The sequence below is a fragment of the Erithacus rubecula genome, assembly GCF_903797595.1.
Source record: "Erithacus rubecula genome assembly, chromosome: 5".
Lineage (NCBI taxonomy): Eukaryota > Metazoa > Chordata > Aves > Passeriformes > Muscicapidae > Erithacus > Erithacus rubecula.
This window is the reverse complement of record NC_136687.1, coordinates 21,146,379-21,170,413: the sequence shown is the minus strand read 5'-3', so window position 1 is coordinate 21,170,413 and position 24,035 is coordinate 21,146,379. Positions and strand designations below refer to the sequence as shown.

The 24,035-nt window shown below is 41.9% G+C and overlaps 3 protein-coding genes across 4 annotated transcripts in view; 2 read left to right on the top strand and 1 right to left on the bottom strand.

Annotated features, from left to right (window-relative positions):
- Positions 1 to 1,945, bottom strand: part of UBE2K (ubiquitin conjugating enzyme E2 K) — a 45,737-nt gene extending 43,792 nt beyond the window's left edge. The window contains exon 1 of the mRNA XM_079305748.1: positions 1,469 to 1,945. Coding sequence (XP_079161874.1) covers positions 1,469 to 1,531 — 63 coding nt within the window. The 5' untranslated portion in view covers positions 1,532 to 1,945. The remainder of the gene's footprint in view (positions 1 to 1,468) is intronic.
- On the top strand, positions 995 to 14,893 carry LOC306802324 (uncharacterized protein; the record flags this gene model as incomplete). The annotated part of the gene is made up of 4 exons (XM_079306338.1): positions 995 to 2,015; positions 3,392 to 3,491; positions 5,751 to 5,877; positions 12,828 to 14,893. 4 exons carry the CDS (start codon positions 995 to 997, stop codon positions 12,912 to 12,914), a joined length of 1,335 nt encoding a protein of 444 aa, XP_079162464.1. The 3' UTR covers positions 12,915 to 14,893.
- A 1,570-nt stretch (positions 14,894 to 16,463) lies between these two features.
- SMIM14 (small integral membrane protein 14) overlaps positions 16,464 to 24,035 on the top strand; it is a 37,663-nt gene continuing 30,091 nt past the window's right edge. The window contains exon 1 of one of the 2 annotated variants that reach the window (XM_079305750.1): positions 16,464 to 16,620. The gene's annotated coding sequence lies outside the window, so the exon portion shown is untranslated. Of the gene's footprint in view, positions 16,621 to 16,642; positions 16,828 to 24,035 lie in introns of those variants that run through there. The other variant, XM_079305751.1, reaches the window with a different exon arrangement.

The following is a 24,035-nucleotide window of genomic DNA, read 5'->3' as shown; positions in this document are numbered from 1 at the left end:
AACAAACAGAAATAATTCAAAAATGTGCCCACTGGATCCAACCTTTACAGTAAGAAAATTTACTATGGACCTCCCCCAAAACCTATGTAAGTTAAGGTTTCTTTTATTTTTTTTTTCCCTACATAAAGCAAAGGGAAAATGTTTTGAAGCCTTTAGAAAGCACTTCCAAATAGATTTCTTTGTTTCCACACTATCAGCTGGTTTTACAGGGTATGAGGTCTACATTCTCTAGCTTTGGTATAAAGGTATCCACCTAGAAATTTCTCTTGGTTTCCATACAATTCTGTATTTGCTGTGCAATAGCTTGCCAAAAATCAGCCAGGACTCTAAAGGCAGCTGTAAAACAAGCCCCTTACATTTTTCTATTAAGTTCAAGCTGCATAGCAACAATGTTATTAGCACACAATTTAAAAGTAATCAACAACTGCAACCCTAAACGTTTTTTTTTTTTTCTTTAGCCATTATTACCTTTCAAAAACTACCCTCTCAATTTTTTCCCTGTGAATACGTCCAGATTTCTGAAACATCAGCCTTAAGAGTTACATATTCACATTAATATTTCACAAGGATCTAACCTGCAACATCATCCCAAGTAGGACAATGACGACACAACCATTAAAACCTATCTGGCTGACGTCCACCAGCTGAGACATAGACACAGCTAAAGCTGTACGGATGCAACCCAGCAAGCACTGCTAAATATTCCCCGAAACTGATCAGAACTTCTTTACTGCTGCCCTGAAAGTAGTCAGCCTCTCTTACTGACCACCACATACCTCTGAACATACTGATCAGGAAACGAGGTAACATGACTGAAATGAGTGAGGCTTTAAAAGCATCCATCTGAAGCTGAGTAAGCCTGCAGTGGGATAAAGGAAGTTCTGAATACAGGAAAGCTAAACGGGTTTAATAGCAACCGCTCAAAACCCCCAAACATTAAACCCGTACCCTGCAGCCTCTGGCACCGGCGAGCCAAAGGGGTCAGCTGAAGGGGATGTGTGGGGTCACGCACCCCCACCTCGCCCTCCCCAGGGCGCCTCATCCATCCCCCGGCCCTGCCGCTGCCGCGCGGGCGGAGGCGGGAGGGCGCGTGCCGGGGCCCCGCGGAGGCCGGCCCGGCCGCACCCGCCCCGCCCCGTGGCCTCCGGCCTGGCGGCGCTCCCGAGCACCGAGCGCCGGCAGCCCTCGCCGGGGGCCGGCCCGCCCAGCCGCTTCGGGCCCTGCCGCCGCGCTGCCCGCGGCCCCCTCCTCCTCCTCCCAACGGCCGGCGGGCCCCGTCTCCCCGGGAATCGCCATTCCCCTCCCAGCTGCCGTGGGACGGGCCCACCTCCAGCACGGGGAGGTGGGGCCGAGGGGGGTGCGGGGTCCCCGCGAAGGCCGGCGGGGCGCCCGCACCGTCCCCTGCTGCCCACGCTCACACGGGGGAGGGTGGCGGCGGCGCGCAGAGGGAGGGGGGAGAGGCTCTGACCTCTTCGCTCTTCAGCACCTCCTTGAACTCCCGCTTGATCCTCTGCACCGCGATGTTGGCCATCTCCGCAGCGGGCACCCCTCGCCCCCTCCGCGCCGGGCCCAGCGAGCTCCGCCGCCGCTCCGCTGGAGAACTCCCGGCCCTACCAAAATGGCGCCCGCGCCGAGCATGCGCGCAAGGGCTGCTGCCGCTCCTCAGGAGGGGCCGCGGGAGAGCGGCCGGAGCGGCAGCGGGACGGCGGCGGGGCCGGGGGGCTGTGGCTGGACACGGCTGCGGCGTGTGCGTTCTAGGCCGTCTCTTCCCCGTGACCCCGAAGGAAGGGTGCGCTGCCCACCTGTGGAGGCGCAGGGCTCACCCGGCTGGCCGCCCACCCGCCCGTCCCGGGAGACACCTGCCCGAGCCGCTCGCCCTGTCACGGGCCGGGCAGGCCCGCGGCGAAAGCGTGAGGAGGCACCGCCTCGGGCAGAGCCCCGCCGCGGGCCAGCCCCGGGCGCAGTGGGGCCGTTGTACCGTCATGGCTCCCGCCCGGCCCTGCGCCGGCGGCGGGGTGAGCCCTGAGGCGCCAGGCCGGCGAGCGGCTGAGGGAGCGCCCTTGGCAGAGCTGGGCCAGGTCCGCTTTGGCAGAAGAAATGTCTGAGGTGTCGCTGGGGAAACAGCTGGCTCAAGGAGCAGCTGCTCTATCTGTGGTGAAGCCCCGAGCAAAAAGAACCAGGGGGCTCTCACACAACTTGAGAATCTGCTCACCCGGGCCCATAACAGCGGTTCTCATCTAATTTTTCGCTGTTTTGCTCGGCAGGGAAAAATGTTATTCCTCTCTCCCAGACCTGCTCCTCTTCCTCTTCCCCCCTCGCCGTGGAGACTCCTCACACCGGACCAGGGGAACTTGCAGGCCTAGAAACAGGTTACTTAATGGGGACAGTGAAAGGAACTGCTTGTTTTTACAGATTCTGCTACAGTGTTTTAAAAGTAGAATAAAAGGCAAAGGTCAGCCCTGTCCTATGGACATTTTATTGCAGAAGCAAACCCACGGATGCTGCTTCTGTTCTGAAATCTGTAATAGGGTAACAGTAACGATAACTTCTAATCTGAGATGTATAAAATAAGGTTCTATCCAGGAGCATAGATTTTCAGACAACATGATATTGGATTTTGAACAGTTGTTCATTCAGGAACTAGAGGCCTTCAAGACATTAAGGTTTACAGAAGCATTTTATAGGGCCCCCTTTTAACGGTGCAGTGCAGGACAGCATACAACACAGACATTTATCTCAGCAAATGCTGACTTCTGGTAAAGTTGTTATTTACAAGTGCTGTTCATTATTGCCCATTAGTATACACAGCATTTTGACTATTATATACACTGTAAAATAAGCATAGGCCCAAACAAAAAAAAACCTAACAACAACAAAAAACAAACAACAAAAAAATCTCTCAACTATATACAGATGCATAAAGTCCTTTTAATCTGTTTACTCTTCCCCTGTAGTTTAACTGAAAAAAGTTCATTTTTCTGCAAAAATGTTGCACATGTGTTTCTGTTCATCAATTTTTTTTTCAGATGACAATTTTAAAATGTATTATACAATCTAATTTTTCAGCTGAGGTTTTCAATACCTTTATGAAAATGACCATTTTGCAGTAGGCCTGACTTCTTTTTAATGACTTAATAGTGTGATCTTGGACCTTCATTTTCAGAATAATTTAGACATCTGAGTTCCACTGATACATCTTAAATTCCTTTTGAGGAGGTAGGCCATGGCTTTTCTTTGCCCTCAGTTCTCATCAATAAAGAAATGATAACTCTTTTTTGCCTCTTAGATGGAAGTTAGGTTTATAGTGTGCTGAGCAACTATGACTACTATAGACAAAAATAATAAAGGTAGTGGATAAAATCTCCTGGTTAAATCCTTCATGTCTTTTCAGACAGCTCACAGATAGAAGCTAAGCTTCCAATATCCAGATTTTGCTCTGAAGGGAGTGGAAAACATGACCTTTATCAAGTGTTAAAATCCTTTGTGTTCCTATGAGTATGCTTTTATGTTATAGGTGGTAGACATCCAGTATGTTATGCCATGGTAAAGGGCAATGATTTTGTCTGGTTTGTACCTAGGTTCATTTTCATGTGCTCTTTTGGATTACAAATGTCAGAGTCTGTTACTGCAAAAGGGAGATTAATATGAATTACTGTATCTCTTTCCCTTCGTATACCCCATTCCTTTTCCTTGTCCTTAAAGAGGCATTTTTCACTTACCTCACAACTGTTTCATATGCACCATATACTGTGTTAATTTTCTCCTTGCTGAAAGACAGATAAAGGAAGGCTATTTGGCTGGTAGAACAGAGTAGTGGTAAGTTTTGCCAGGATCAAAATCTACATAAAGATCAGTACCTTATGTAATTAGCATGCTAGGAGTATCATTTTATATCTTCTATACTGTTTTATAATTTTTTATAGTTTACTATTTTACAGAAGATTCTACAGGATTTTAGGGTAGAAGAGGACCACATATTTTGAATAAATGTTTTTAGGTTTTGTTGTGTTTGTTGGGTTTTTTTGGTTTGTGTGTTGTTTTATTTTTGCTTTTAAAAAAAGATGCTGCTTAGACAAAAATTGAGAATATAGCCTCTTTGTATGTTTTCAGTGACTTCCATGTCTGACTCCCTAATATTTTTTATGGTACATTGATAATAAAGCCCTGAATCAAATTCTCATTGGTCTTTTGTCCTTAGAAAAATCCATACACAAAATGTACAACTGTAGTCCATTGAACTTAGCTCATTTTTTGGATTAAAAAATGTGTAGCATATATGATCAGGAGATTGTTCTTTGATCCTATCATCATTTTAGTCTTGTACTGAACAACTCTTTCAACAGCAGCTTTTACAAACCGGCTGCAGATTGGTTTATGCTTTTGCCCATTGGTGTTGATCACACCTAATAGAGTGGGAGATAAAATTCTGAGTATCTATGCATTGTTTGTTATGCTTGGCATATTGTTTTGAAAGACTTTTGGAAGTGGGAGCAGGAGATATGGTTGAAGTTCAAACTATGTAAGGTTATTGCAGGAGGAAAGTTGATAGGGTCAGTAGTTGTATGGCCTCAGCCCAAGCTCTCAAAATGGAAAGACTAACAATATTCATTAGCCAGTGCTAGGATAACTGACAGTATGTCATTTCCCATGTAATGTGGGAAGGACTGTCTATTATGCAACCTATATATAGGAAACAGTTCCTCACATTTTCATGGAAAAGTGGCTATGGCTCATGCAAAGTTTGTGCACGCTGGACTCACTCGCTGTACATCCAATGTAGCCCCATGTGCACAGTTCTTCTCTCTCAGGCTATGGATGTCCCCAGCCCCAGTGCACTGCCTGGGGACTGCAAGATGCTTATGGCAGCACTAAGTATGATTTACCTTCCGTTCTTCAAGTTAAGATTCTTGGTGATCTTTTTCTCATTTCCATATTTTCCTAATTTTATTCTTTTCATATCAGTAGGACATGTTTCTAGTAGAATTACTCAGAGAAGATTTGGAATTCTTGAGATTGCCCCCTGTGATTAGAGGAAAATGAGATTTTTGAAAGTTTATCTTCGCAGTATACAACATTCTATTTCTCTTTTGCTGTTTTATGTCTGGTATAACAAACCTACCACCTCCTCATCTTGGTTTCTTTAGTTTAGAAAAATCAAAAATGTCAGGCTTGATCTTCTCTCTTTGTTGCTGGAGGATTACTTATTGGAAAGGAAAGCTATCTCAAGAGATGTGTCTATTCACTTCTATCCCTTTAGAAACAGGGGTTGAACCTGTAGCATTTTTAATTCTTATTTTGTTTATTTCACGAGGTATCCATATAAGGATTAACTTCACAGGCTGTGTTAGTATTAGATTACATGCACTTTGCATTTAAATGTTTGTATGCTCATTTATAATAGTGCTTTATTTTTTAAAAAGGCAACAATTAATATTAATATACTAGGTAATTTTTAAATTTAACCTTCATTTTCGGTGGAAGGTACACCTACAGCTCTCTTCCTATGATCCCAGCTTTTAACAAAGAAATGCAGAAATTGTCTTTTTTATCTGAATATCATTCAGCACATTTCAGAGACTAAGAATAAATTTAGCCTGCACGCTTATTGTCTGTCATATTGTGTTCCTGTTGTGGCAGTGTCTGGATGATTCAACTTATCTGGGATTAGCGTTATCATCAAAATAACTAACTGGTCGTGCAAGTTGACCGAGTTTTAAGATGTCATCTTAACTTTCCTGTTCCTCCTATAGGTGTCCATGTCCGGTTGCGTGGCCAGGTGTAAGAGTGCCCTCTTCTGGGTGGAACAGGACAGTTTGCCTCGCTCGGCTGGCGGATCCCTCTGTCGGGAAGCTTTCCTTGCCTTACAAACAGCTCAAGGTACTGTCACTGCTTTGTCCAGCCTTACCTGTAAAGGTGTTGATGAAGAACTTGTAGGAGTTCTGTAGACAGAAATGCCAAAACCAGTAGAACAGAAATTGTTCGGTGCTCAGGAAGACAGAGAAGGTATTCACTTCAGATGCCTGCACATACCAAGTTATACTTTTCCTGTTGTTAGCAGATTAAATTTATATTCATTAAAAGGCAGAAAGGGTCCTAACTGAATATTAGAGTGATGTGAAATCACTCAGGTTGAATTCATATGGTGCAATTAATCTGGATTAGTGGAGTTACATCAGAAATGTATGCTATGGCATAGCAAAGTTTTCATTAAATAATGAATGTGCAAAATTTTTTGGTAGTTTATTAACACCCTATTGTCCTTCACTTGTTAAGGGCTGTTATTAGAAATTGATAGGACACCCTGTCAATTAAATATTGACCCTGACAATTTAATATTGGTCTGCCAATATCTTCTACATTAATGTTATATCTGAACCTGGTGTTTCTAGTAGGAAAACCTAGCTACAAAGACACCAAATGCTTTTGAGTCTGTTAGCAAAATTACTGGGGTTTTAAGCTTCCAGTTTTTTGTGGAGGAGCGATTTTCAGCTGAGGGTACATACACCTTGGAGTCCACAGACCAATTCTTGTGGCTTCATGAAGAACAAAAAGGAAAATTAGGTTCAGTTATGAAATAGTTCTTGTAATTTTGCGAGAGCACCAAAGTTGATTAATATTCTTAGTGATCAGTCACCTACCTTGAAACCACAGACTAGGGAACTAGAAGCACTTCTTTTAAAGAAAAAGGTGTAAAACTGTGTTCCTTCCTTCCTAGTACAAAAATAAGATAGCAGTCTTTCTGAGGACCCTTTTAAAATGAAAGTAAGCTGTGAAATAGAAATAGATTTCACAACCTGATATGGCTTTATTGGTAGTTTTATGATTATTAGAGTTTTAAGGGAAGAGATGATTTGACCAATGGTATAAAGAACTTGGTCACCATGCTATGTTGGTGGTATATTGTCCACTCAAAAAACATTTTCTACCTTGAGTGAAGAATTTGTACCATTTTAAATATTTTGTATTATCATCTATTAATGTAATGACTTTTAGCACATTATCAAATCTATGTAACTTACCTAACTAAATATTGTGATCTTTCTTTCATAGAAGGATACAAAAAGGGAGTTAGAGCTGCCTTAAAATGCCAGCTGGACAGCTTTTCCTGGCAAACTGGACATAATCTTCTCCTCATGGCCTTAGGATTTGTTACTAACTAACAATTGCTGCTATTTTAATGACTATAGGGGCTAAAATCAGATCCAGACTGATACTCAGTAAACCTTCATTTCATAAAAGGCATCAGGACTGAAGTATATCACACCTTTGAGCTCAAAGCTTAGATTTGTTGTTCAGTGCAGCAGTAGCCAGGGAAGTACCTAGATGCAGCAAATAAGTAAGAGAAAAGATAAAATGGCAGTAATATTTTGAAGTGATTGTTTGAGGGGTGGAGTTAGAGTCTCTCATTAGGAGATTTGCTTTTGGAATTAGACCTGGAGCAGCAAAAAGTTGTGAAGCAGTAATCAAATGTATATGGGAATCCAGAATAAATGAAAAATAAACCCACTCTCTTTGGTAGTGGTCTTTATTGCTAAAATATTTTCATATTCCTAACAGTGTAGATAATCTGATTGCTGGGAAGCTCGCTATAAAGTGGTCCAACTGCAAGCATATATATCAAATTTGTGTCTCTGGGACGGTTCCATCTGGCTTTCTGTATTTTCCTTTGAGCAGATAGGCAACACTTACTTCAGGGAGTTTATGTTGCAAATTGATCTGCATCACTGCTGTGTTTTCTCTGAAGAAAAGGATAAGAGTGGACACCTTTCTTCTTAATGTACATTGCCTGAGACATAGAGCCATCAACACAGGCTGCAGAGATGGATTAAGCTCCTGCAGGCAGTATCTTATGAATAGTCTTATGAGGTGGTCTCACCTCAAAAAAGATTTCCAGCTATATGAGAATATGCATTAAAGATGTATGAATAACCACAGTATAATACAAGAATATGTACAATAAAATCAGAAAACCACTACAAGCCAAGCCACAGAGAAAACATACTCCAGTATACTTTGCATATCAATTGTTAAGAATTCCTTCAATGGTTTCTCTGTTTTGTAAAGCATAGGACTTTTTAGGGATCCAGAAAGATGGGACTAACAATAAAAGAGCAATCTGGAACTCTTGAATTCAGTTATTATTACTTGATCCAACTATTTTTGATTCTGAGGCTTTTAGAAAATTTTATCTAGAATTTGAACTTACTTCTAATGATGGTCATTTTGCTAAACTACAGTATAATCTGTCATCCACAACTGGAGGAAATCTTTTGGAACTGTCTACAACAAAAATTTACAAAATAGTGAACTTTGTCTGAGATCATCCAGAAAAAACTCAGCTGTGACAGAGGGGTAATTTAGATATGTTGATACCATCCTGAAGTAGATGCATTTTGGAGACTCGAACAATTTTGTATTAGGAAAAAAATCCCAAGTTTTTCTATTGATCTTACTACAGTAGAATAATGATTTAGAGTTAAATTCTTAAGACTAAATCCCTAGTCAGTGTTTGCACCATAGTTCTGTAAAAAAGTTATTTGAACAGGATTTCAAATCATACAATCCAGTAAGGATCAATTCAAGAATAGAAGTCAGGACAATCTGATCTGTTGTTTTCCTAACCTGATTGTCTTCAGTTTGTCCACGTGGCAAGCAAGAACACTGCACCTGGCGATTTATTGGAGAACATTGAGGATAAAGTCAGGTTAAACAAACAAGACTCAAATAGTGTCCTGTACTGAGTAATGTACAGTTTCCCTGAACACAGCAGATACAAGCCATTTCTCTGGTCTGTGGATTTCTGCCAGGCATGCAGTGTTTCACAGAGCAGTACCTAGAAAATCCCTAGTACTCTGTGTGTCTGTATTTTCAGTGATACCATTTGCCTTTGCTTAGCAGGAAGATCTAGTTTAGATGTAAGGAGTTTCTTGTCTTGAACATTCTTCTCAAACAAAGGGTAGCAACTATAGCAGTTTCATTGAAGTATAATCCATCTCATAAAATTCCCTGTTACAGCTTTCCCATCTTTCTGACAGTGCAAAAAGATCACGTGGTGAATTAGAAACAGCTTTTAAAGCCAGTATTCTATACTGCATCTTTCTTTCCCCAAACAGAGGGTAGTTATATTGGGAAGTATTCTATCATGCTGTATGATTGTCTCTTGATTTTACAGATTCTAAATCTTAGTCCTAAGAATGTTGTGATATTACACTGTTGGTCCATTCCCCAAACACAGAACAGACATAAAAAATATTAACTCTGCCAGCAGAGATATTTATAGGTGCCATACTATCCCTGTATCTTAATATCACTCAGTCCTAATAATTTTACTCCCACAGAAATTGCAGTGAAAGTTCTTTGCAGGTGTATCTACTCCTGGCCCCACTCTTGAGTGGCACCATATCACAGCAGAGTCAAAGTTGAAAGGGACTCCTTGAGATCATCTGGACCACCCTACCTGTCAAAGTGGGGTCAGCCAGAGCAGGTTGCCTTGCCAGGATCATGTCCATTTGAATATCTCTATGGATATGAGATACTACAGCCCTTCTGGGATACCTCTACCAACATTCAGTTAGCATCAGAATAAAGAAGTGTTTTCTTATGTTTAGCTCTTGTCCTGTCACTGGGCACCATTGTGAAGGGACTGCCTCCCTCAGTATTTTCTCTACAAAGGAGTTGAGCTTCTGCTATAAAACAGCTTCAGCTTCCAATCTTTCCATCCTTTTGTTTCAGTAATTTCCTTGACTTTTAAAAATGTCATCTATGTCTGATGATTACCTTAGTAGCCTAACAAGAGGTAACACAAGAACCTGTTTAAACACCAAAAGTGTAAATTTGTACTTTCAAACACCAAAATGGTTTTCTTTAGTCTGGTGGTGCTTTTGCAAAATTTATGAACTGTGAGTTGAATTGAATTGTAGAATGGTTTGTGTTGGAAAGTACCCTAAAGATCACCTATTTGCAACCCCCTGCCGTGGGTGACACCTTCCATTAGACCAGGTTACTCAGGGCCCTATTCAACCTGGCCTTAAGCACTTCCAGGAATGTGGCAGCCACAGATTCTATGGCTTCTTCTTCTCACCTGTTCCAGTGTCTTACCACCCTCACAGAAAAAACTTCATCCCAATAAAGCCATTGTAAAAAGTCTCTCTAGCCTTCTTGTAGACCCCTTTTAGGTACTGGAAGAACACAATAAAGTCTCCCTGGAGCCTTCTCTTCTCCAAACTGAACAGCTCCCAGCTGTTCCTCATAGGAGAGGTGCTCCATCCTTCTGATCATCTTCGTGGCTCTCTCTGGATTGGTTCCAAGATGTTCACCTCCTTCCCATATTACAGGACCCAAAGCTGGATACTCCACGTGGGGTCTCACAAGAGCACAGTAGAGGGGATGAATCATGTCCCTTGACCTACAGACCATGCTTTGGATGCAGCCCAGGACACGTTTGGCTTTCTGGGCTGCAAGTGCACGTTGCTGGATCATGTCCAGCCCACAAGCACTTCAAAGTCCTTCTCTGCAGGGCTGCTCTCAATCCATTCTCCTGCCAGCCTGTATTTGTCCTTGGGACTGCTTTAAGCCAGGTGCAGGACCTTGTACTTAGCCTTGTTGAACTTCATGAGGTTCACATAGACTCACCTCTCACGTCTGTGAAGGTGCATGATATCCCTTCCCTCCAGTGTGTTGTTCACACCACTCAGCTTGGTGTTTTCAGCAAACTTGCTGAGGGTATACTACAGAAGAATCCTTTTTTCCTGACCAGACAGTGTTGTCAAGTTCTGTAAAGCCAAATTTTCTTTCTTACACTAAACCACTTGTACGGTTTACAGCTCCTCTTCAAAAAGTGTGACATACTATAGCATACCAGCTGTATCATAGAACATCCTCAAACAAAATTTGCTCAAAAGCAAATGTACACAATGCATTATGTCTATAGAGATCTTGCCCAGCTGAGAGAGCAGTCATTTCTTGTACACTTGTCAATGTTCTAAAATGCAAAGTAAAAAGTATAGTTGAATGTGCTTCAGAAACCAGAGTAACGCTTACAGTGATAACAGATCAGATTTTTTCCAACAATGTGATTTAGTTCTCCGTAGTCCATACAGAGATTCTGCCACATTTTATGTGATTGAATACTGATCTTCAAGTGCTGAATGGCAGAGTTATGCCTTTTGATACATCTCCTCAGTGACACATGAAATGTCTTCTCTTTTTGTCATCCCTTTTTTCTTAAATAATGCCTTGGCTTTTTAATGGATGGCACTCTTACATTTCAGTCATATACCAAGTACTTAATACTAACTGCAAACTGCATATATTCATTTCAGATCAGAGTAATTCTCAGTTCATGACCAGAAAACTTTAACTCATTGCTGCTTCTCAGTTATATGTAGTAAAGTGTTTTAAAAAATCCATTGAGATCTTGTTTTAATTTTCTCTTCTCACTTCTGCACCTAATATCAAATCTGCTTGCTTGCGTTTTAGCTTGTGGTTTGTCTATCAGATACGGCTTCTTCTATTAGGCATTCACTTGGAAATGAACAGGGATTCATTTTTATTTCAAGTCTGTGAGAAGTGTAACAGTTGATGGCTCTGACTCATGTTCAGAGGCATTTTGAGACTGAATGCTGAAATGGCTCTGAAGATAGAGGGTGACATGAGATGTGTTTTTCCTGAGTGGCAGCAGTTTTCAGATGAATATACCAACATTAGCTGCTGGTAAATTTATGGCTGCAGATAGCTTATGTGAACTACAGTTGCTTATGAAGCAGTTCACTCTGTTTTTCATCTTTTCTTTGCAAGAAAGCCACCACAATTGTGCAGCTGCTATTATGATTTCTGCTCCAGAGGAAAAACAATTTTTTAAAGGTTATAGCAGTGTTGGTTCACTTAGACCACATTTTTAGAGGGGACTGCTCAAAGCAATTGCAAAATAATGTTCCCAATACCGATTGGATAATTATCAATGAAATTTAGTGGACTATTAACTTACATGGTTACTGAGAACATACTATTCTATTACTACAGAACCATTTCAGCCTAATTCAGATGGTGTATCTTTACCAGTGAGTGTTATCATTAACAACTTGGTGGCTCAGGACTTAATCCTCTATTTTTACATTGCTTTTTGCAAGCCTGACCTTGTGAGTATCCCAATTGGCCTGCTTGCATTTCGCAGTTACTCTAAATTGCTTGTCACTAGTCTAGTTAAGTGTAAAATAATCCTTGTCATCTCCTCAACTTCAGATTTCCTTCATCTGTTTCCTAGTTTGGAAAACTTCACTGGGCAGCTGTGGCCTGGCAGCATTGCAGCAATCATTTGTGGTCATTTTCCCTTGACTGTGGCTAATTGATCACAAAAGTCTGTGTTGGTGCGTTGAAGCTTCAAGAGCACAAATGATCCTCCATAAGTCCTCTGACAGTTTCAGTGGAGTTTTTTGTTTCCACTGGGCCTTATTTTTTCTGTGAGTTCAGGAGATTGTGGTTGAATATTCATTAAGTTTAAATCTGCACATTGACAGAAATTTGGTTCAATGGTGATTACATGAGTAAATATCAGTTACATTTACGTAAGTACACAATATAGTCTTTGTGCCAGCCAATTCACAGGCTTGCTCCCTAGTGTCCCAAAATGCTTTTCAATTCTCCAGAGCTTTGTGAGGTGCCAGCCCAGCTGAATTCTAGGAATGCTTGCAGGCAACTTTTCTAAGGACTTGGCTTCTTTTTTCAAAATTACATTTCCCTTTCCAAAAATCCCAATGTTGCTGTCAAAAGGTGTCTCTTATGTTGATATTACAAGGATATTTAATAATATTTTCCTTTCTGTTTCCTAGGTGCCATTTTCAGACCATTTTGCAGACCTCTTCCAAATGGTTCTTTGGTATCAAAATTTGCAGCAGTTTCCTGCAGATTTCTTCTAGGAATAGCATTATCTACTTACTATAAACTGCATGCAAGAAAAGAGAGAGGTCATTTCTAGGTCATTTTTCAGATCTGATGAAACGGCATGAATTGCAGATGAACAATTTCCACTCCACAGAGTACCACCTGGATGTCAGCAATACAATGCCTGGTGACATGATTTATGCAGCAAAGATGAGAAGAATATCAGCAGAGGAAGAACTTGAGAATGGGAAAAGTAATGTTCTTGGGTGTCTGTAAATAAGCTCATTCATTATTTGACAAGTTAGATCACCAACATGACTCCTTCTTTACCATTGCCTATGGGGGTAGAAAAGTTGAAACCTAGCACTCTGAGGTGGAATGTAACACTTGCCTGTTGCTTTACAAAATGCCCAACCCACACTACATTCAGATGATGAATGTAGAGAATGTCATAGTAAGTTTGCTCAATTTCCACCCTCCTTCGTTGTACAGGGTTTTGGTAGAAGGACTATTACCATCCTCTGCTCTTTTATCAGAGTTGTCTTCATAGTTTTAGCTTGGCAATGGGCAGCATAACTCTTTTAGTGTGCCAAAATCAGTGGATTCACTATTCTGTCCTTGTTACTAGCTGATTTTGAATGCATATCATGGCTTTGTTCATAAAGTAGTCTAAGTCATCACTGTTTTCATCATAGTTTGACTGCCAGAATGGAGACTTCATAGAGTGAGCCTGAAAATAGCCTCCATACCAGGATCTTGTTTTACTGCTGTATTGTGCACTAAATTTGTGAGTGTAAGGGGGAGCAGATGGCTGAAGCCTGGGAGTAGGAAGCTGAGATAGAATCAGTGCCTGCTGTGGCTTGTTCATTTGCCCGTGGGAACCAGGAGGACCAAATTCTGAGGGATGCTCTGGCAGAATGTTTTACATAAAATACTCAGCTCCTTTCTGCTTACGTGTACGTTCTTGCTGTTTTGAAAGCAATAAGCTGATGCATTGTTTCTCTTGCTCCTGGTCTCTACTTTTCTGTGGTTCCTGTTGCCTGCCCCTCTTCCTTGACAGTTCATTGTCTGAGGTTTCATACAATGGGGATAACCCTTGGACAAATCCATCCTTCATTAGGCCCATCAGCTTCCTGTATTTTCAAGTATGCCAATGGAAACATACATGTTGAACAGAGAAAAATAATCAGAAAAACAGTTGCTATTTTGCTGTTAAAAGGCAGTGCAAATAATACAGGATACTGAAAAAAAAACCTTCAGCTTTTTGCTGAGACCAGTTATGTAAAACTATTTTCAGATATGCTGAGCTTTGCAATAACAACATGAGGTGAAGAAATGAGAGTAGGGGAGGTGTAACTTTTAATTCACCCAGCAGGGCTGTCTGGCCAGCTAGGTAGTGCTGTTTGCACACCTCTTCAAGGCACAGTTTCAAGACATTACCAAACATAATACAAGTACCTGGATGGGGTGATATGAAAAGTAAGCCAGAAAGATATGATGCACTGAGGTCTGAGGAGGCTGCATTTGATTCAAAGTGAGGAAGACATCCCAGCTCTAGCTGTGCCACCATTGCATACTGCTTTCTTGTAGATCACTCAGTTGTCACCACTCTCAATTTCTGCCTCTCCTATACAGATTCTTTGCAGGCTTATTTCTGACAAGGCATTTTATGATTCTGGTCCAGCTCACTTAGTCTTGCCTTCCCAGTTCTAGGATTGTTCACATTCAGTTCTCTAGGAATAAATCACTGAGATTCTCTTATCAGTTTCAATGATTCCTCCAAATATACCTGCTATCATTTTAGCAACTGCTGTTTGACTTTGTCCAAGAGCTGTTTGGCAAGAAAATAGAAGTATTCGGCATTCCTGCCTCAGCTTGGAAGGAGGAACCCTCCTCTCTGCTATTGTGCAGTTGGCATTTCTCCTCTCTTGTTCAGGACTAATGCTTAAGCTGTGTCTGTTTTGGGGATTTCAGCATCTCAGATCCATTTTCTAGAACAATGGCTAGCCCTGTGTATGAGGTGTGGGAGACAGACAAGACTGCTTAACAGTGTTGAGAAGCTGCCTTTGCTTGTTTCAAGAGTGGCTTGTTTCTGGTGAAAGATTAGGAGAATGGCTGATCGAGAGCTGGAAGGAAGGATGCAGCTAACAGTTGATCATTCTTCCTAAGACTAATTTCTGACACCATTGTCTAGGTTAACTTAGTGTTTGGCCAGAACAGCCAAAGAATACTTCAAGCCAAGTGTACTTTGATATTGCTGATTTTCATGGTTCCTGTTGCTGTTCAAATTCCTAAGCAGGCTGTCAAGAAACTTGTTCTCTCAGGAAACATTATAGCGATATAGTTTCATACTTCCAAATTAAAGATAAGTTTTAGTATCTTTAGTGCCTTACCAGAGGCTTAGTTCCTTGGATTGAGGTAAACAATATTATACAAGTTCTGCATAGTTTAGCTTTTTTGTGTGATGGCTTGGTCAGTGCCTTGCCTCCCTTTTCAGTATTGCCATTGCTTAGTTGGGTGCTAAGACAAGAAAAAGGACTAAAACACGGGAAAGAAGAGGCAAGATCCACAGGATTCAGGACTGTGTGGCAATGCTAGACAAAGGCAGCCTACCTGCTGCCTCTCAGAAGTGGAATGAATATGTCCAGAGCCAGCCATAACTGAACAGAGTTAGTCTACCTGCATCTTTCAGAGAAAGGTGACTCCATGCACCAGTGATGGCTGGACATGCAAGGCTGCCAACTGGCAGTGCATCCAAAACTTGGCAAAGTAACATAGGCTAGACACTCAAAGTTAGGAAAAAACTTGCAGAAAAAAAGCTGTAGACATGAAAGGAGATTTGAAAACCCCATGACAACTGCAAATAGTAATGAGAACACCATATGTGGGTCATATGAGAGATTATGCAGCACTGGTCAGAGGTACCAACCTGAGAGCACTTGCAACTTCTAACCAACCCTCCTTTCCCACTCTAGTTGCAGTACTGTCCTTGTTTCCTGGCTTGAGGGAGGTAATACAGACTTGGAAATACTGGAGGACAGGATTTTCTTCTCTGTATAATCCCTACTGCATTATTCCATGGTATCAATCTCCCCAAGAGAAGATATGGTCCATCTTTCTGTACTTGGAGCGTGACACCTCCTCTTCTTGGCTGACTGAGAAGCCACAATATGATTTTCCTTTCTAACTTCATTTACAGCATCTAAATGCCTATCTTGATGGATGCTTTAATTGCTTAGAAGCCCGTGAGTCACGAGCTCCTGAACAGCCTTTAGACTTCAGGATACTACACGTGAATTGCCTCGTACTTCGGTGGGAATGACCGTGCTCGTGACGGGGGCGAGGAGCGCTGGCCGCGGGGGCTGTGGCGGCCCCGCAGCAGTCCTGTCCCTGCGTCCTCTCCTACTGCGCTGACCTAGCGAGCTCTATTTTATGGCCGCCGCGTCGCTCGGCACTGCGACACTCGGCACTCGGACAGCGCGGCCCGGGACGCGGCCGCCCCCGCCCGCAGCAGCGCTCGGCTCCCGCGCCGGGCGGAGCGGCGGGAGCGCGGGGCGGGAGCGCGCGGCGCCGCCCCGGCCCCGCCGCCGCCGGCAGCCGGCAGATCCGGGTCTCGTGGCGCGGGCTGACGTGTGAGCCGGCCCGAGCCGCGGGGCCGAGCCGCGGGGCCGCCCCTGCCCGCCCGGCCGCCCTGCCCCTGCCCCCGCCCCCGCAGCCCTCCGCGACGGCGGCCGGAGCACGGTGAGCGGGGCCGCCGCGGCGGGGCCGGGAGGGGCGGGCTGGCGGCGGCCGAGGGCTGGCGGGGACACCCCCGACCCTCCGTCCGGCGGGCGCGGCGCGGGCCGGGGAGCGGCGGCGGAGCCCCGGTGGGGGCTGCGGGGGAACTTCCAGCCTGTTGAAGTGCAGAAACGTCCGCGCCGCCGGGCGCTTCGCCGGGTGCCGGGGAAGGTAAACACCGGGAGAGCCGGAGCCTCTCCGCTCGGTGTCAGGCAGCTCTCGTTTTTTTCCAAACCGGAGAAACGTCGTCTCATCTTTTTATCAGCTGGTCTGATTGTGGTTTTTCTGGTTGTTGGGGATTTTAGTGCCAAGTGGCACTCTTCTGTCGATTTTCGTTTTTTTTTTCTTAAAGGGTCTCAGTCTGATACTTGAAGCCAAAGAGGTTTAGTTTTCTCTCTCTAAAGAAGCTGGCAGTGGCGTGCAGACACAGGGTATGTGCTCCCAGGCTGCTCCCCACTTTACGAACAGGGTGCAGCTGAAGTGGGAAAGATGAAACAATGTCACGTGAAATATTACACTGCTGTTAATTTATTAAAGATAAGATTGCTGCCAGGAGCTCTTCATGTATGCTGAAATATGTGATTCCTATGGAATCAGTGCAGAAGGGATTTATTTGCCTTGGAGACCACAATGTGCGGTTATTTCTCTGCTGCTGTCACTGTTCTGGGTTCTCCAGCTGCCCTGTCCTGCAGCTCAACTGCTGCCTTCCATGACAGTTCTGCGGCCTTGGCTACCAGCACTTCTACATGAATGTGGTGCAAGACCTACATCAAAAACTTTGGTTTCCTGACAAACAGCTGTTTGTCTAGTCAAGTGTCTTCATGCTTGCCTTTTAGATTGCAGACTGTTAGTGTTTTAATACTGAACATCCAGATCTATGCAGATAGATAAGTTTTAAAAACCAACTCCAGTTTTTAGATGCAAGGACATCTAACATTTGGGTCTTAATAGCATTCTATATTGATGTTGTTAGTGTGCCTACTGGAGAAGGTGTGTGTCTTTAGTGAGTACTAGTGGGATATGTATTATAAGTCCTTAAATGCTTAGCTATTAGAGTGCTATCCACCTTTACTCATTTATGTTACATCCCAAAAGCAGACATAAGCTCAAAAAAATCAGAAGTGTGGGAAGATCAGTTTTACTTCTTAATTCTTCCTATATCCTTGATAATTCATCCAGTTCCTGTGACTCAATGAGATGAAAGAAATAAATCTTTGATTTGGAAAAGTGACCCTGTTGCTGGCAGTGAGGCTTGAAATGGTAGGAGCAGTTTGCAAAATGAAATTAATTGTAACGTTAGCAGTCCTTACTTGGTTCACTTCTAGCCACTGTTCCTTTCCCTGCCACTGCTGTGGGTAAGTCCAACGTCTTTGGTTCTTTTTGCCCTTTGTGAAAGACAAGATTTACAATGTTTGCCTAACTCTTGTACAGAGTTCTTTTAAGGATTTGTACTGAGTATTTTAAGTAATTAAAGATTGTTTTGTAGAAGGAGTTAAATCACAGCAAAGCTGTACTGGATGTGTTATTGGTAATTCCACACTGTGTTGTTGCGCGTGTTTCTTGGACCGGCAGGGATGTGCCTGACCCACTCAGGACCATAAGCCCCGAGCTCTGCTGTAGAGCCAAGATGATGGTAGCAGCAGTTTTGTAGCTCTGGGTGGATCTTTTTTTAGCCTAGTTGGATATTATTTTGCTGACTATAGAAATAAATATAATAGACAAGATTCTGTGAAATTCTTTATATTGTGCACATTGTGATGGTTTTGCAACACCTTACATAAACCACAATCAAGTCCATTAAGTTCCCAACTGCATGGCCCAGTTATATGAATAATATTCTGCAGTCCATGTTCTTTTGTTTTAAGGGAAAAATGAGAATAATACAGTTGTTATTAAAGAAATATTTTACATTTAAAACAATACATTATGTTTCAATGATTTTTAAACTCTTTTAGCTGCTTTCAAAAAGTTGGTATTTGATTTTGGAGAAAGTTAGTTTCTAACTGACTTCTGGTTTTGTTATTAGATTCTCATTTCCTATTTTCATATATTTAAACTTCAGAATAAGTGGTGTGTGAATGTTATTTGCATAACAGATATGTAATAAAACTACATTTGTACCTTTAGAATTTTCCCTCCTAGATATTAAGGGTGCTTGACATACATTCTTTAAGACCAAGTTTTGTCTCTGCTGAAGTTCATACCAGAATTTGACCTAATAACATCATGAGACTTCACAGGGCCAGTACAATGAAAGTAGCGAGATCTTATCTTCTTATAAATGCGTATGAATGGCAAAGGTGTACAGTGCCCTGACAATACCAAGTATCAAATTCTTACTCTCTGTGTTTTGAACATTTATCAGATTCCTCATCGCATCAAATAGAAAAATGTTTTGGCAGATGCATTTCTGTATATAAAGCTTATTGTCATCTGGCCATATTCTGCTTGGGACACAGCTTGAAGAGCCTGTGAACCTACTTTGCAAGCATGCTCTTACACACTCTGCATATTTGCATTTACATACCTGATATTACACTTGATGTTAAACATGCTGTCTTAGCTTCCTGATTTAGAGAGTCAATTTACGAATCCAGTTGTTAATGAAGCACCTGATTCTGCAAAATACTAATACTTCTTGGAAAATCCAAGTACTCCCAAACCCTCTGTAAGTACAGTGGAAGCTAAGAAAACTTCCTAAGGCTCTATCACAGAATCTTACAGTCCTTGTTCAGGTAGAAAGAAAAAGGAATTACTTTCCCAGAAGAGCTCCTTCAGTTTGTGTGCCTTGACTCATCAACAGCTGTCTTCCCTAGTTCCCAATGAGCCTAATTTGAAGTAAGACTCCCTAGCTCCTCATTATGAAGGAATACAGATATGAGAAGGATCAGAGTGTGTTAGCTGTATTAGTCTTACTTCTACTGACAGAGCAGTGGTTCTGCTAGCAGAATGATGAAGAAATATGGTTCTATCCTCTTCCCTATTCCCACCACCTATTCCGCACTATTAGCTGAGGCTGGGGCAAGAAAAAGGTCCCTTAGTAATGACTGATAGGACTTTTCATGAAAGATTTGAGGATGCTTGGGGGAGCAGCCCCTTGCATGATTGAGTGATTGTGCATTTGCATTGTTATTAATTGAACAGATTTGCTTCAGAAGCTTTCATTTGAGTGTCTAACGGGTATTTTTACAGATAATTGAACAAATTAGTCCCATTTGGGTGGGAGCAGATAGAATTACACTTGATAAAAGTTTTTCTCATTAAGATTAGTTCTGATTCTTCTGCAGCTTTGCATTAAAAAGCATGGCTTTCTGGAGCTAAATATAGTTTCATTCTTACTTTATAAAGCTTCTAGACAAATGTCAGATCCAAACCACTAAGCGCTCCTCAGAAAGAAAAGATTTTATCAGAAAAAAAAACAAACCAGGAAAGCTGGACAAAAATGTAGCAGCAACCATTATATAAGCAGCTGCAATGCTCATTTACTTTATTTGTTGAATCTTTGTCAAATACAGACCTCTAGTATTAGAGCTTTGGTCTTCTTTGTTCATATGTTCACATGTGTATGTTCATACATTTCCTGTTAGTTAATAATAAAATCTTTATTTTTAGCTGGGCAATATTTTTAGACAACTTGATAAAATAATTTGTCTTTTTTTTACACATTAATAAGTTATTTAGGGGGAAAAACGGCTGTCTGAAGGAAATTACATGAAGGTGTGAAGAAAAGTTGGGGTTAGCCCTTCAAACAGTTGAACTAAATCAAGTGTGAAAGCTTCCTGTTGTGAGCAGCCTTAGTTTAACAAGAATTCCAGTGCAAGTGATTACAGTGTTGTTAGGGATTCCTCTCCCTGGTATCTAGGTGAGACTGATCAGATGTGACCCATAATTAAGAATCCCTATTTGAAAATACTAGGTAAACATTTTATCAGAGAGCTCTGTGAAATGTAGAACTATTCTTATTATATTATTATATTTCTTATATAAAAGAGACATTTTTGAGCCATGGAAATTGTCAGATGGTTTAGCTTCAAATTAGTATGTAGAACAAAGATGTCTAAAGATGAAAGATTCATTATTTTCTGTATTAAAATGGTGGAGCCAAAGGTAAAAGGTGTGTTGCAAGCTAATCCTGATCTTGTGAAACAGTACCATAGATTTTTATTGTGCAAATTAATATAATGGATTTAAAAATCTGTTGCTAGTAGGTGCAAGGGAGAGTTGTGTAATTTGCATAGCACTTTCCTTTTGATAATCTAAACTACTCTGTGACTCTGCTGAATTAGGTGGATTATACTCTCTGGTAAAAACTGGGTCATCTGTTAGCTAAATATATGTAAATAACCAAGTCCAGAAATCCTGTTAATTGCTACGGATTCTCTCTGGTATAAGTACTGATTTAAAAAATTCTAATTGATAAGCTTCAAATTGTTTACTGCAGGTATGTAAAAAACGTGATTCAACTTCCATTGAAGTTGAAGACAGGCACCAGCTAGCCTCAGATAAAATTTCATCTGGCCTAAAGGGGTTAGGAGTAGGGCTGCCAGGGAATAGAGCTGCTTTCATCTGAAAATTGAAAATCCTGCTATCTTTCTCAGCATGCTGCTACCCTGTTAAATCTGTTTGCTCAGTGGCAAGTTATTAGAAACATATGTCATCCCTGGAGAAAAAAATAATGAAAGTATTCCAAAGAATTTCAGTATAATTTTGTGTTTGTATGTGATTGGAGTAACATTAAGGAATAGTGTATTTTTACAGTTTTAAGGATTTAGTAAGGTATTTTGTAATGTAAACAACTGTACTCTTAATATACTAGTATAAAAAAGCTTCTTAGCTCATGATTTAGGGCTGCATTTGCTGCCTCAAATGGTGGGAATAGTTTCATTTTAATTTGTTTTGAAACTGTATGTTTTGTAAATGAGTGAATAAGAGACTTTTTTCACATGTAATTTTGAAAACAGACAAAATGTCTAAAAATTTCTGAGCGGTTTAATGCTTTAAAAAAACAAATTTGAAATTATGAGTTACTGCAGGCCCCCTAAGCTGTGGTAACTGCCTGGCTGCTCATGGTTAGCTCAGGACCACTCTGGCATGTCTCAGTGTAACCTTTTTTTCTTACAGACTGAGCAAAGTTGTGTTTCAATGGTCAAAACCAGCACAATAGGTTATATAGCTTCTTATAGGAGCATACTTTTAAAAGTAAATTATTAGTTTTGTATTATGAAGCCCAAAAGTTAAGCCCAAAATACCTCTCGGGTGGGGTAATAAACAGGAAAGTCAGGTTCCCTGTCCTGCTTTAATGGGGGGCTAGTATGAGATCCTCACCTCTGCCATTTTCCATTTGCAAAGGTACTCTTTTTTCTTCCCTGGAAAAGCAGGCCTACCCCTGGAAGGTCTGCTCCTCTTGCATGTGTGGCCACTTGCTCAGAATCTGGCCTGCCAAAGCAGCACAAGCCTTTGGCCCTGGCTGGCATGGCACAGCACGGGCTCATCGCAGGGCTGGTGCAGAAATGCTTCCAGCAGGGGTTTTGGGTTTAGTACATGTTGCTTCCTGCAGCAGTGCATCACTTGTGCAGCTGCAGGAGTGCTGAATTTTGGAGATTGGCAGATGTTTGGGAATGGGAAGAGGAATATCAGCATGCAGTGAGGCAGTCTGTAATGCTGGAGACACTAACCAAGAGCAGGAGAGCGAGCTAATATGCCCAGGTTTTCTACTTAGTTTTGAAGTGGAAGAACCGTGAAAGTCAGTGAGTGTTCTTGCCTTACTGAAGACCACAGGAGAGGACTCCCAGTTTGCTTTGTAAACTGGTTGAAGTACTTTGTGTTAGTAATTTTACAGAGGGTAGCTCACCTTTTTGCGTTAACGTATGTGAAATGAAATTATTAATAGGCATTCGTAACTCAGTGCAATAGGAGTAACTTTGTTGTCCTAGACCATTGTCAGTCTCCTAGACTAGAGGAAACTGAAGCATTTACTTAGCAGAAGGAGGGTATTATTCTTGGACAATGTTCTGTGTCATTGACATCTCTTAGTTTTCATATTCCAAGAGCTTTCTTTGAGAAAAATATCATTTTAAGAAAAGGATGACCAGAGCTGACAGCTGGAGTTTGGTAATAACATTTTTTATCAAATATCACTAAATGAATTCTAAAATAGCTGGACTGCTTTTTTGGTCCATGACTGTATGTGCATAATTAGCTCCTTTTCAAGTGTTGCCCAGAGGAAATACTGAGCCACCTGCATGAGAATAAGTAAACAGCTTTTTTTCATCTTGGTGGATATTATTTAGCTCCCTTAGGGAGTTCAGTTTTGGTCACTGACATCAGTCTTGTTGCCTTTAAAGCCTGAAATCTCTTTGTCCTGGCATGCTGGGGTCTGACCATGAAAGAGAAGGGGGGAAACAGCACTGTAACAATGAGGAGTTTCAGTGTGTGGGTTCTTGTCCTCTAGAGCTGGTACTTGACACTGACAAGACTTAACTAAGCTGAAAGAAGCATCTGTATAATCTTCTGTATTTCCCTGTTATGCCATTCTGTGTTGAACTGATGTGCCTCAGTGCACCTGTAACCTTGGTTAGCCCAGCCCAAAAATAGTAAGTTTCCTGCCAGGTTCTTATTAGACCCTCTTTGAAGGGGTGTGAACTTTTTAACATACTTCAGTTTGAGAAGGGTTGTGATGCTTGGCTGTGAAAGGGCTTTGACCATAATTATAAGTAGCTGAAGTAGCTGAGGTTTTTATGCTCTGATTCCTGCTTCACTGCTCTAGGTGCTAGCACTGTTGTTGGCAGATTGGCTCAGAAGAATATTCTGCCCTACTCAGAGCAACTCCAAATGTCCACTTCAGGGTGAAAATGTTAGCAACCCAGCAATGCTCAGAATATTGTGGTGATCACACAGTAGTGGAGTTGTGCTGTGGAGACAAGGAATGTATCACTGTTCCAGTTGTCCTGTAAGACCACCAGAAAAAAAAAAAAAACAACAACTCAGAGAGACCTTTACCACTTCTCAGCTTCAAGTCTGTCCCTGCTCAAAAGCTCCTTCCCTGTTTTCAGATGTCACTGTAGTATCCTTCAGCGGCTGGCCCACCATTTCTTTGTTTCTTTGGCTTTGTCCTATTTATAAGGAGTTGGTTTTTATTATGTTTGCATCTTTAGGAAACACCAGATGAATGACACTGGAAAATTAATTTATTGTTTACTTACGAGGTTATTTGTGGGACAGTAGGAAAATTACCCAACCTAGTATGCCTTGAGCAGGATGTGGCTGGGTGAGCATTGCTCTTGTGGAGCTCCTGCTGGAGTCTCTAGCTCCTATTTGATCAGCATCAGTCAACTTGGTTGAATCCAACAGGAACTCCACCAGTTGCCTCCATCTGTGTG